Below are 13,772 nucleotides of genomic sequence, written 5' to 3'. Positions count from 1 at the left end.
CTAACCTTGAGCCTGGTTAGCAAGCCCCAGCTGGTGCAAAGTACTGATGTCAGACTGTTGATGGAGACAGACTATGACCAGCACATAACTCAAGTCCTCAAAAGCCTGTTCTGGCTGCCCATTCACTAGTGTGCCCGGTTCAAGAGTCTTGCATGACTTTACAACAACTTGGGTCCAAAATATTTCATAGACTACCTAATCCCTTATAGCCTTGCCTGATCACTGGGGTCATAGGCTGAGTCACTCTTAGTGGTTCCCCTTAACTTAGATGCATGGCTTGTAAACTAACAGTTGCAGAAGCCCAATTTTAGGAACCCCGCCCCCCAGACAGGCCTCCTCCCTGCAATGTCCTCTCCCCCCCCCCTTCCAGCAGGCATTTTAATTGAAGTCTGGTTTGTTTGTTTTAACTTTTAAACCAATTTTACTTTTTCTGTATTGTATTTCTTATATAATGCTTAGAGATTTAGAGATATATAGATTATTTAAATAAAGTCTGGACCTAGTCTAACCTCCACACAAGATTTGTGCAAGCAAATCGGTATGACAGACCCTCTAAGTGTCCCTATTTTCAGAAGCCATTCCAGTTTCAAATTTGATCCTGGAATGTCTTGCTTTTTCTTAGGATTTCCTTATTTTCATCAGAGAAATGTTGGAAGGTATGGAGTTGTGCAACCCCTGAGCCAAGGGCATACAGCCTTTAGAAGACACACCTGAAGGCAGCCCTGTATAGGGAAGTTTTGTTTCATATATAATGTTTAATTATGTTTTATATATGTTGGAAGCTGCCTAGAGTGGCTGGGGCAACTCAGTCAGGTGTGGGGTATTATTATTATTATTATTATTATTATTATTATTATTATTATTATCTCTATTTTCATCAGAGAAATGTTGAAGGGTATGGTAGAAGTGCTCAAAAAGCATATTGTCCCGAGGATTCCTGTTTATTTCCCTCTCCCCTCTCCTTACCTCTTTCTTTTTAAGAAACAACCTCATTCCTTATCAAGCTCCCATGCCCAGTTGCAGATTAGAATAAACTCTGGTTTAGGGCATACTGTACCTAAAATCTATTTGCTCCCTCACCCATTTCTTATCAATGGGGACAGCTCAGAATTGAAGTGTTGTACACCTCGTATGTGGAGCCCTCTTTGAAAATGTGCCCATAAATCTTCACTTTCTGCTTGTGTCCGCTGCAAACGCTGCTATGAATCTTTCTTCCTATTTCCTCACTCCCTCATGAAGGCCTCTATAAATTTCACAGCGTGTCTCTGTTTCCTCCTGCGAGGTGGCTCTCCTCTCCTGTCCTGGCCTTAGCGTCGCCCGCAGAGTCCTCCCGTTTCTGACACTAAGCCGCAAGCATCCATTTTACTTAGTAGAATTTTGTCAAGCATCAGCATTAAAGCTCCTCAGGACCTCTTCTGGCACTCAAACAAATCTCCAGCCATCAGGTTAGGTCAGGTTTGGCCTACAACGAGCCACAACAGAGAGAGCTAGGCCTTATCCTATAAAGATTCAAGGAAGACACCCACCACCAAACAGAAAAACCTGCCACCAAAGAACATTAATTGAAAGTTTCCAACCAACCAGTATTTTACTTTCCTGACTGGTGTTTGTGAGGTCAACATAGGACTGTAATGTCAATGCTACTGCTGGTGGTGGTAGAATCTGCAAGCACACACCAATAAATAATTTTTAGAAAGGGGCAAGATTAGATGTAGAAGAGAAGAAGAAGAGTTTGGATTTGATATCCCACTTTATCACTACCCTAAGGAGTCTCAAAGCAGCTAACATTCTCCTTTCCCTTCCTCCCCCACAACAAACACGCTGTGAGGTGAGTGGGACTGAGAGACTTCAAAGAAGTGTGACTGGCCCAAGGTCACCCAGCAGCTGCATGTGGAGGAGCAGGGAATCAAACCCGGTTCACCAGATTACGAGTCTACCGCTCTTAACCACTACACCACACTGGCTCTCAGGATGGATGCACAAAACATTTTTTTAAAAATCAAGAAATCTTGCACTCTGCTCCTTGCTGGAAAGAGGCGTAAAAGATACCATCCAACCACCTTAGGGACTCCATTTGTATAGGGTTTACTCCTTAGCCTCTTCTTCTCCTGAAGATGTCCCACAAGTCAATAGGAATGGATTTTTCCTCAGGATTTACTCCCAAAACCTTTTCCCAGATGAGAATAGATGCAAGGAAGCAGGGATTTTGGATCAGAGTTTTCCTTCTCCTAGATGGACTACCTTCCCAGGTTGAGGAGCTCCATGTATTCCTCATTTCCCTCTACATCATGTGCAGAAGCTGCTTTCCTGACAGTTGGACCCATTATTGGCCTCATTTGCACAGTCTTCTGGAGCCTGTCTTTGCATGCAGTGGAAAAGGCTCTAGATTGATCAGCAAAAGCTGTCTCATTCATAAGAAAACTCAGGATCATTAGCAACTTCAGTTTCTGCTTCTAGATGAATGTTAGTTTTGGCCTCATCTTCCTTAAGTAGTTTTCATTTGGGCCTGGAAGCCCTGAAATCCTTGAGATTATTAGCCAAGCAGTTATCTTCTCCAGTAGTTACAAATAGGACGGGGATCTGGAATGCTAATAGCAGTATAATATGAAATTCAAACATGATATGCTAATAAGGTGCACATTGGCACAAGATAAATTTTCCACTGCCTGTCTGCTTCTCCACTCCATGCCTGAAATTAAATCCACAGGTAGCTCCTCATATTACTAAGGATTGTAATTTTCACCCTGGAGAATAGATTTAGCGCTCAGATTTGCAATGACGTATTTGCAAAGATCCATTCAGTAGCCAAAGGGGGGGGAAAGATATATGTGGCATAGCATTTTTAAGTCCACTTATAGAATGGGTCTCACACCTGTGTCACCCATTTCCAGCTCTGGAGAAAATTAATGGGAAATGGAGATACAGGATGGCTTTTATTCTTGTTCTCTGACCTCACCTGTCATGCTCCCCTCTGCGTACTCCAATTCAGACCAGGAGTAGGAGGACAAGATGAAACTACAGAGCAGAGCTCTCTTGACAGATGTGCCCAGATATACTGATGAGGTGGGAGACCCAGAATCTGCTTTCCCCCCACCTGTGGAGGATAAAGTGGGCTCAGAGGTGTTGTCTGCTCTGATAAAGTGAGAGGCCTCAGAGGGGAAGATGTGTTTGTCACTGTCTCCCAAGAAGAGGTGGCATATCGAGAAGAAAGGGGAGGCTTAACTCTCTGAGCAGAGCACCTGTCTGCAGGTCAGGAACTCCACATGGACAGGGATTCTTGCAAGTCGCTGGGCATTCTCTGCCTTGGTTTACTAGCTTGGTGGGTAGGTGGTAAACTCATTGGGCGTAGTTCCTGTACACTCTTGTTACTAATTTCAGACTCCTGAACCTTGTCCTGGCTCCTGGGCCCAAATTAATTGTAGCTACTCCTTTGCCTTGTAACAGCAACTGGACGACATTCTGCTTTTCTCCTTGCTACTGAGCTTGTACCATTAGACTGCTATAATAAAAGGTTCACTTTTTTTACATCTTTGCTGCACGGATTTTTAGAGTACCTGTGACCCACTCAAACAGTGTCCAAGAATTGACAGATGCAGCAGTGGAGAAAAAGAAAGTGATATTTATTGCTGAGCAGTAATTGACCCAGTGGAATCGTTTCCAGAGACTGGGCACCCCAGCTCTGGTGCCCTGGGGCTTTCTACCTGAGTACATGCATCATAGATCATGACATAATCGAATACAATCGCACACGGCAGCAAAAACAAAGCTAATGAGCACATTCAAGCCTCGCCCCCCTGATCATGTAAAGAGTTCCCTCCCAACTTCTGCTTTCTCCAGTCTAAACATCAGTGTAACCTTTCCCCCCGATTTATGGTAAGAAGGAGAAAGGAAACTTAAGGCAAAAGGAACTTATTCGGCCGTTACACTCAACATCTGCCATACAGGGACATTTTGCGGTTAGCATTTTCCTGTTTTTAGCTACTAAGGACCCTGTCTGGACAGGGGAGGGGAAGTGCCAGCACATCAGATTTGTTGCTTCCCCCCTTACGTTAGCGAGACATCGAGGACATAAGAACAAGGGAAGAGAACTGGGGCAGAGTTCATTTTGGATTTTTCAAATCTAAGCACTTTGCTTTAAGCTTTGCAGAAGCCTTCACGATTCAAACATGGATTATATAAAATCATCATAAAGATATATGGTTATATATGGATAACTGATTATATGAAAAGCATAAGGGTAAAATTCACCCAGGTGGTCCTGTTTCATCTTTACTTGCAAATAAGAGCCCCTATCACTGGTTTTGTGTGGGAGATAGGACATCACCATCCTTTATTTTAAAGATACCAAGAGGAAGCCACTTAATATTGGTTTAGCAACCAATGCGCTGACTCTAAACTGTGGGAATATATTTATCTGCTTTTGGGGGGCAAACTTTATTGAAAAATTAAAAAACAATTACCAAACACAAAATGTTGTCTTCCAACACAAATAAATATATAGATGTTGACTCTTGTATACATCCATCCACATGGCATTAAAAAACCTTGAAAATCATTTACATTACGCATTTAGCTCACATCCACAATGTATACTTCAAACTAGACAGTGTCCAGTGTCATCTTATAAATGATGTTTAAAGAGGTTTCCTGCAGTTTAGCCAAGACGGTACGCAACGGGTGTTTAGACCACATAGAGCTCAATTTGTGTTCATCGATTTGTTGGCCTAAGTCCGCTTCTCAGACCTCTCTAAGATTCTGCCCTTTGCTCATTGTTAGGTCCAACAGTGTTTTATAAAATAGATAAGCTTCATCTTTAAGCTCTGTATTAATTCCGAAAGCTTCAAACATTGTTAGGGATCAAAGCTCTTTGTTCTTATAAGTGAATGAGCGAAAAAACAAATTTGTCATATTTGGAACCAATTCGTTGAAATATTCCCAAGTTGTTTCTTTGAATTTTCCTCAATAATTGGGTGTCCTATGAGAGAACATCTCATAGCCAGATATTCCTGCTCTTACCCATTTTTTTTTATAATGCCTATACTTTTTTGTGTAGCAGAACCTTGGGTGGTCAACATTCATTAGTCACCCATTCATATAGTCCTCTAGGTCAGGCATGGCCAAACTTGGCCCTCTAGCTGTTTTGGGACTACAACTCCCATCATCCCTAACTAACAGGACCAGTGGTCAGGGATTATGGGAATTGAAGTCTCAAAACAGCTGGAGGGCCAAGTTTGGCCATGCCTACTCTAGGTGATGTACATCAACTTAATCACAACGTTACAACACAAATGATATAAGAAAACAGGAAATATATCAGCACCCAAAATACAAATACATCAAAAAGGGCTACAATTATCACATGGAGTGAAAAATAAAGGACTCAAATGCTATCAGAATAGAACTAAGTTAATAGTACCAGCCTAAAAATAAAACTTAACATTACAATCTGTTAAAAGGCCTGGGTGAACAAAAAGATAATTTCCTTGCTGCCCAAAATATGTTACCTCAGGCACTATGCTGGTCTTTCTGGAAGGTTCTTTAGGAAGAGCCCAGGGCCTACCACCAAGAAGGCCCTCTCTCTTGTTTCTCACACTTCAAATGGAAGGAGAATTCATGGAAGTCCCTCAGTTGGTGAGCATGACTCATGGGAAGTTCCTTTAGATACTGAAGTTCTAAGCCATGTAGAGGCTCAGGTGATGCTGTGATAGTGAAGCCACCAAGGAGGGATTATCCCTGGAAGTAGATCAAGCACCCATCGAACCCAGCACACTGTTTCACAGATGGGGGGAACCAGATACATCCAGGAAGCTGCCCAATAGGACATGAAGGCAATAGCCCTCTCCAACTGTTGACCACCCCAAGATGTGGTATTCCATTCAGCTCTAATGGCTAACAGCTCTTGAAAGCCACCCTCCATTTATTTGTCTAATCCCCTCTAAGTCCAAGTTGTTCAGTTTAGTGAGTCACAGAAGGGCCAGGCCTGCTGCATTTATTTATGTGTTAACTGTAGCTTGGCCACTGTTTTGTTTTTGTTTTTTCTCTTGGGTTTTCATGGGCTATTTGTCTCATTCGCTACCATTTCTGCTTTCCGAGTGCGATTCCCCTCTGCTTTGATCTTGCAGTACTGCAAACCTTCCCTCACATCCCCCGAGAGTCAGTAACGTTGTTTGGGAAAGTGAGAAAAACCAATCAGAACGAAAGGAAATGAAGGGAGAAGTGGCTACGCTCTCTCAGAGTTGTTATAAGGCAGGCCGTTCGAGTAGTGCTGGTCTAATCTCCAAAGAGGCAATGTTGGTGTGTTTGGTTGTTATGGAGATATTCTGTTTACTCCGCTGTTATTGTAGAAAGAGCATTGAAAAGAGAACACTTGTTTCTCGATAAATCGGGAACTAGACACTGGGTGAAGTCCTGCAGATGGAAATCGAAGGCAAACAGCATATTTACTGTTGCGATCCATCTGTTAACTGGGGGCAGTTGTAATTTAATAATTGGAGGAGTTTACACAACGTCAGCCCAATATTTCTTTCTAAAAGATCCTACCCGCGTGGTGTGATTGCATGCTTCCTCTGCCTGATCACAGAGATATTTTGTCCATAAATGCCATTTATGGCTGCGAACCTTTTAACAAATATTCAGATTCCTAGTTACCCTCTTGCTTTAAACAACCCGATCCATAAACTTTGCTAGTGAATTGTTGCACCAAAGGGGCTTATTGATCACTTGGATTTGCATGCTATACATTTCTGCATAATCTTAAGGAGGGGGCTACTACAACTTTAGCTTTCAGCTGCAGTATCTACCTGTAATTCTGCTGCCGGTTTTATGGAACACAGATCTTCCCAGCTGACAGTGGACCGGGCAAAATCATGCCCCACTTTTGCCCATTTTCTGATTCTCTTCAGTCCCTCTGCCAGGAAGGGAAGATAATAATGCAGTTAGGAAGCTTCAGCAAGGACACACTTCTTTGGAAAATCCCTGGAGCTCAGCATACAAGCCCCAACATCACCTCTGCTAACAAGAAAGAAAGAAAGAAAGAAAGAAAGAAAGAAAGAAAGAAAGAAAGAAAGAAAGAAAGAAAGAAAGAAAGAAAGAAAGAATTATGTTAGATCTGCAGTCTTGGGGGAAATGTCCTGCACCCAAACAAAACCTCAACATTTTATCAACAAAGTTGTCTGGGGAGATGGGTACCATTTTTAGCTGCCTAGCATGTGATGATCCCAGGGATGGAGTAATTCCCCTGTGAGGAAAGGTTGCAGAGTTTGGGACTTTTTAGTTTAGATAAAAGGTACCGGTAAGTGGGATCAGGTGCAAAGCAGAGCCCACTAAGAACAGGGGCTTATGAAGAGAAGGTGTGGTCTGGAGAGAGTCCTAATGGCTGGGCAGAGAGGTCCAGAGGATCACATTTGCCTCCCAGACCTGAGATTCTCCACATGTTAGAGAGTCAGTCAGCAATAAATCACACGGAGTATGTGAAGTTAACTCTTTATTAGCAGAAACCAGCTCAGCTCAGGGGACCCAGGCCGTAATAAGCACAGCAACTCTTCTCAATCTGTCTTACCCCTATGAGGCAATTGCCTTTTTATGAAGATTTTATGAAGATTACCTACCCAGATAGGACTAATTTAGCCAGCTAGCCCAAGTGATCATCTAATGTTTATTGGATGGATTTCCGCCCCTAAATTGATTTTTGAATTCTGAATTTATTGTTATTCACGTTTTATACTGTATTTTATGCTGATTTTTGTTGCATCAATTAAGTGTTTTAAATTTGTTGTTAGCCGCCCTGAGCCCGGTTTTCTGAACCGGGAAGGGTGGGGTATAAAGAAAAATTTATTATTATTATATAATTGCATTATATAATTGCATTATATAATCGCGGAGGCTGGAGGTCTCCTCCTTTCCACGGCTGCCTAAATCTCTGCCTCCGCCAGGTCTTTCCCCAGCAATTTGAGAATATGCCAGCGCACCTGTCTTTGCTCCTCTTGCTTCATACTTCTCCTAGTCCTGGGAGAGGAGCTGGTTGCCGCAGGATGGGGAGACACCCTGGCTTCTTCATCAGCCTGGCTCATATCTGCCTCTTGGGCTCCCTCCTCTCCAGCTCCCACTTCTGCTTCTGCTTCCCACCTTCTATCCCTGCTCACTAAACCCTGTTACCTCTTCAGCTACCAACACTTACTCCCCCCCCCCAGGCTTCTCCCTTTTCTCCCTCTGACCACTCATCACTGTCCCACCACCAACCCCAGGCTCTGAGCCTTCGTCCCTTGGGGGTTCCCCAGCTGATGCCTTCCACCATTCCTCTGTGTTCAGCCAGTCCATGACACCACCCCTGTGATTAACTGTTTAATTACAACAAATGAAAAGCTGTTTGAGGTGGATGAAATTGAGAGTTGGGATAGGGGAGACTGCTTGGCCACCCACAAATTCTTCACTCCAAATCTGTCCCCAAGCAGCCTTCCCCTGTTGCTACAGGCTCCCGCTATCTTATTTGCAAATGAGTACAACATGCTCCTCCTCTAGCTCCAATTAGTTTGCTCTATGCCTCCAAATTCTCTCATTATTTCTCTGATTCCTTGAGGCTGCGTGCCAATTATTGTTAATCTACTGTGCTATTCTTTTAACAATGGGATTGTCAACAGGTCCGTGATTATGAATCGCTTGTGTTGCCTCAACAAAGTTGCCATTTCTAAAATAAATCAATGACTGGTGCCTAATTCTACGTTGGGTCAGGTTGATCATTACTCCCAGAGGCTTGTGATGGTACCTTCACACTGCTGGGGGTGGGGACATGTTTTCAAGGTGCTAAAAATAACTTCTCAGCAGTGGAAACCTCATTGGGACAGTAAAGAAATATATTGTTAGATGCCGCTCCTATCTCCAAGCTATATGAGATCCCAGGGGTACTAAACGTGCTTACCTGGGCCTGTTTTTCCTTTGGACAAAAAGGCACAGTAGAGACTGTGGTGTCTTTATGATATATGGTTTATTTACACATAACCTGAGCCTAGGTGGAGGAGAATCCTAGCATTACATCTGAAGAGAGTCCTCCACTTCTCCCTTGGGTTTCTATGGCTACTTAACTAGTTGGTCACTCCATATTAGCACTGTGTATATTTGGGGCCAGGCAATAAAGTTGTGGGGGGAAACCCTGTTGTTACATCCACCCCAAGAGTTGGGTATATTTGGTCTGGAGAAGAGAGTAGGAGATAATACGATAGACATCTTCAAATATTTGAAAGGTTGTCATATGGATGACAGAACAAGCTTGTTTTCTGATGCTCTAGCGCCAACATGCCTGGATAGCTCAGCTGGTTAGAATGTGGTGCTAATAATGCCAAGGTTGCAGGTCTGATCCCTGTATGGGACAGCTGCATATTCCTGCGTTGCAGGGGGTTGGCTGAGATGATCACCAGGGTCCCTTCCAACTCTACAATTCTATGATTCTATGGTGTCTACCAGGTTCTACGGTGTCTACCAGCTCCCGCCATCCCTGGCCATTGGTCATATTTGCTGGGGCTGATGGTGAATTGTAGTCCAACAGCATCTAGAGGCCACCATATTGGTTAACCTTGCTTTGGACCCAGCCTAATCAATTTGAAGTACTAAATGGGATTTCAACTAAACATCAATAGCTCGGCGTCCAAGTTTCTTGAGGGCACGGCAGGTGGTGGGCTCTCCCTCATTAGAGATTTTAAAGCGGAAGCTAGATGACAATCTTTGAGGGATCCTGTAGCCGTGGATTTCCTGCATCAGCCAAGGGTTGGACTAGGTGGCCTATGAAATACCTTCCACCTCTGTGTTTCTCTTCATATATTACAGGACCATGATGGGACCAAACCATATTGGAATTGTTCCTTTGCCACTAAGCTAACATATGACCTGGGTGTCTGGAAATATAAAGCAGTCACTAAATGCCTATCATGTGGTATTGAAGGATGCAATAATTTGTAATGATACAACCCTGTTGCTGCTGTCATCACATCCCCAGATTAACAAGTACCTGATATGAGGAGTAAGACATGGTCATTGACTAGCAAATTATTACTCCTGTGTAGTTTGCAGTTTTATGTTTCAATTCCTTGAGTTCCAGCTTTGTGTATTAGGCTGCTTTTGAAGACTCGCTCTACAATTTACTAGTAAAGGAACTGAGAACATAATTGGCAACGTCCTATTTTCTGAAATGTCCTTGAGTTGTTTAGACACCACAAAAAAAGAACTTGATTGGTGTGGAGGTCAAACAAGGGTGTAATTTTTCCCTCTGCAAGAGCTCTGAATCTCTACAGCTGTCTGAGTCCCTGGTAGTGTGTTATCATACCCTCCTGAGTATGGGGGGTTTGCTGTACGTTTTGATTCATCTATCACCACTGTGTTATTAAAGACTTCCCGCTCCTCCTCACAACAACCACACACTAGCAAACAAGCCCTCAAATTAAGCCCTTGGATTGTCACTGAATAAAGTGCATGCGGAGTTGCCAGATACACATATTCCTTAGTTCAAAGAGATGCTGCAGAACTGGGTTGTCTGTTCCATGCAGTTTTAAGTGGCACCATAGAGTTTGGGAATGAAGGACTATTCTTCACTGTAAATGACATCTCCCAAAATGGAGAATAGCTGATAACTCTTTGGAGACTTGGATGAAGCAAGAGCTTCTGGAATGTCTCTGCATTCTGCTGCTTAAACCTCTGAGGCTCTAGGAACTACTGTATTTTTTGCCCTATAGGACGCACTTCTTCCCCTCTAAAAATGAAGGGGAAATGTGTGTGCATCCTATGGGGTGAATGTAGGCTTTCGCCGAAGCCTGGAGAGCCCCACCCCCAGCCCCGCAAGCTCCCAGAGCGATGCCGAAGCTGCACGCAGCTTCGGCATGGCTCTGGGTCCCGTTCTGGGAGCTGGGGGAGGGGGAAGCTCAGGCTTGCGGAGAGCTTCCTGTTCTGGGAGCTGGGGTCGGGGGAAGCTCGGGCTTCCCCCGCCCCAGCCCTGCGCCTGGGGGGGGAATAAAGTTTTTTTCCTTTATCCCCCCCCCCAATCTAGGTGCATCCTATGGGCCGGTGCGTCCTATAGGGCGAAAAATACAGTACTTCTGATGTGGTTACATCACACATAGTTTTGGGCTTGGAAGTTCTGTCTCTTGAGCAAGCTAGATGGAACCAACCAATGAACTAGGCACAGGGCTACTAACTGGTGCAGAGCAGAAATGGGTGCGGCACTTTCATGATCAGCTTCATGCAAATTTGAAAGAAGGGCCCTTCGGTCAAATGGACCACTTGATTCCTGATGTGATCCCTGATTGGTTAGGACTGCCAGTTACACAAGAAGCATTGCTATCCCTCTGATGGATGTGCTTTGCCTTTAATGATGTCAGTACATAATGAAATCTAATCAACTACATGTTAATCATCATGACATCATCTCGACTGGTACATGATTCCTGATTGGCTGGCATCACTTAAGTTAGAATAATGAACCAGCAAAATAAATGGCCCATGGAGTAACAGCAGCAAAGAACAACAGTAGAAAAGCAGAGGTTGCAAACCATTGCAAATAATCTCCGCAAATGAGAGATCTCCCCCTCTTCTTTTTCTTTTCTTTATTTGGTTGCAGTTGGATTCAACCTGCCACTGCTACTTTCAAGGAAAAACGCAAGTCTAGAGAACATATGGCACGGCATTGTTGCCAACTATTTTATCCACTTGTGATATTTTTGTCTCAGGCTTGGTATCAGGTGTTTTGTTTCTTTATACACCGTATTTTGAGCCACTTGTACTTAATGGGAATTGCAAGTGGGCAGAGCGCTTTCTGGTTTCCCACCGGCAACTGGTTCACCAGGGTGAGAACAGCGTTCTGGATTTGATCGCCCACTGACCTGATCTAACAGGCTTTCTTAGGTTCTTATAACTTGAGCCAACTTCCCACAAGGCAATTTTTTTTGCAAATTGGTTTTAACTTTCCCAGTAGGTTCCAGAACACATTGGATTACTAAACATCTATTTAGTCTTCCTCCGTTGCTTTTAGCTCCTGCTTCAAATTCCTTTTGGTGGTTACCATTTTTGTTGCCTTTGGTCTGCCTCACATGCGACATTTTGAGTTACCATTTAAAAAAGCCAACAACACTCCACCAGTTGCCAGTCATCCTGTTAATTCTTCTAATCTTACCACCAGAGGAGAAGAGAGGAAATTTCCAGCCTCTAGCACCAAAACAATATTGGGCTGTATCTTTTTATATAAACACTTCATTCTCTCTTTGCTGCTGCAGGTTTCGGGATGTCCACACCGGCAACGGTCGCTGGCAAAGCCTTCCTCATCGTTTATGGTCTCTTTGGGTGTGCCGCAACAATCCTCTTCTTCAACCTCTTCCTGGAGCGCATCATCTCCCTGCTCGCTTTGGTGATGAAGGCTTGCCACGAGAGGCAGCTGAGGAGGAGCGGCCTTCTACCTCCAACCTGCCGAAGGGGCTCATCCATGTCCGATGTCGACAGCCTGATTGGGTGGAAGCCATCAGTCTATCACGTGATGCTGATCCTGGGAATCCTTGCCATTACTATCGCTTGCTGTGCCTCGGCCATGTACACCGCCGTGGAAGGGTGGAATTACATTGACTCCTTGTACTACTGTTTCGTCACCTTCAGCACCATTGGGTTTGGCGACCTGGTGAGCAGCCAAAACGCCGTGTACCGAAATCAGGGATTATACAGATTTGGGAACTTCATGTTTATATTGATGGGGGTCTGCTGCATCTACTCCCTTTTTAACGTCATCTCGATTGTAATCAAGCAGGTTTTAAATTGGATGCTCAGAAAGTTCCGGTGCCGGTGCTGTCCAGATTGCCATAAACCGACCGCTCGCCTCGGGCGCCGCAATGCCATCACGCCGGGGTCCCGGTTCCGCCGGCACAACATCTCTATGGAGACGGACGGACAGTACGACAGCGACACGGAGGGGAGGCGCCTTTCGGGTGAGATGATCTCCATGAGGGATCTCACCGCCTCCAACAAAGTCTCCTTGGCCCTCCTGCAAAAGCAACTGTCCGAGACGGCCAATGGCTACCCTCGGAACGTCTGCATAAACACGAGGCAAAATGGCTTCTCAGGAGGAGTAGGCGCTCTAGCTATCATGAACAATAGACTGGCAGAGACAAGCGATTCTAGGTAGAAATTTTGAAATTATCTTCTATAAAACAGAGGTGTTTTCTTATTCTTTATTTAATAAAACAATATTTTAAAAAAGCGTCCAGTCGTTCTCAAGGGCAAGTTTTATGCAAAGTTTACTTGAGAGGGTTGTTGTTGTTCTTTAAAAAAGAAAGCCTTCCTTAAAATAAAATAAAATAAAATAAAATAAAATAAAATAAAATAAAATAAAATAATAATAATTTTATTTACACGACACCCATCTGACTGGGTTGTTCCAGCCACTCTGGACAGCTCCCAACACAATATTAAAAACACAATAAAACATCAGCCATTAAAAACTTCCCTGAACAGATGTCTTCTAAAAGTTAAATAGTTATTTATCCCATCTGACATCTGATGGGATGGGCACCACTGCCGTAGTATTTTTAGCCCATTATTTTTTTATTCTTCCACAGGTACCACCAGCAACTTATACTTACTGTAAACCGCTTCAAGGTCTGTGGATAGCAGCAAACGGTCTATATAGATCAATAAATAAAATTGTCAGTGGCTGATCAAGCAGTTTACTAGTGGGAAATGCCGACTACTGTCTCAGGCAATAGAAGAATTTCCCACCACTACTGATTGCAGCTGGGCAGTGGTGCTGC

At 43.8% G+C, this 13,772-nt stretch overlaps 1 protein-coding gene across 1 annotated transcript in view; it reads left to right on the top strand.

Annotated features, from left to right (window-relative positions):
- The window catches only part of KCNK12 (potassium two pore domain channel subfamily K member 12), a 40,350-nt gene extending 27,127 nt beyond the window's left edge, over positions 1-13,223 (top strand). The window contains exon 3 of the mRNA XM_083494664.1: positions 12,252-13,223. Within this exon, the coding sequence (XP_083350790.1) occupies positions 12,252-13,147 (896 nt within the window). The 3' untranslated portion in view covers positions 13,148-13,223. The remainder of the gene's footprint in view (positions 1-12,251) is intronic.
- The last annotated feature ends 549 nt before the right edge of the window (positions 13,224-13,772 follow it).

Source organism: Podarcis liolepis (genome assembly GCF_965112155.1).
Source record: "Podarcis liolepis genome assembly, chromosome: 3".
Taxonomy (NCBI): Eukaryota; Metazoa; Chordata; class Lepidosauria; order Squamata; family Lacertidae; genus Podarcis; species Podarcis liolepis.
Note: the sequence above shows the minus strand (reverse complement) of the source record. Positions and strands in the feature narration are given on the sequence as shown.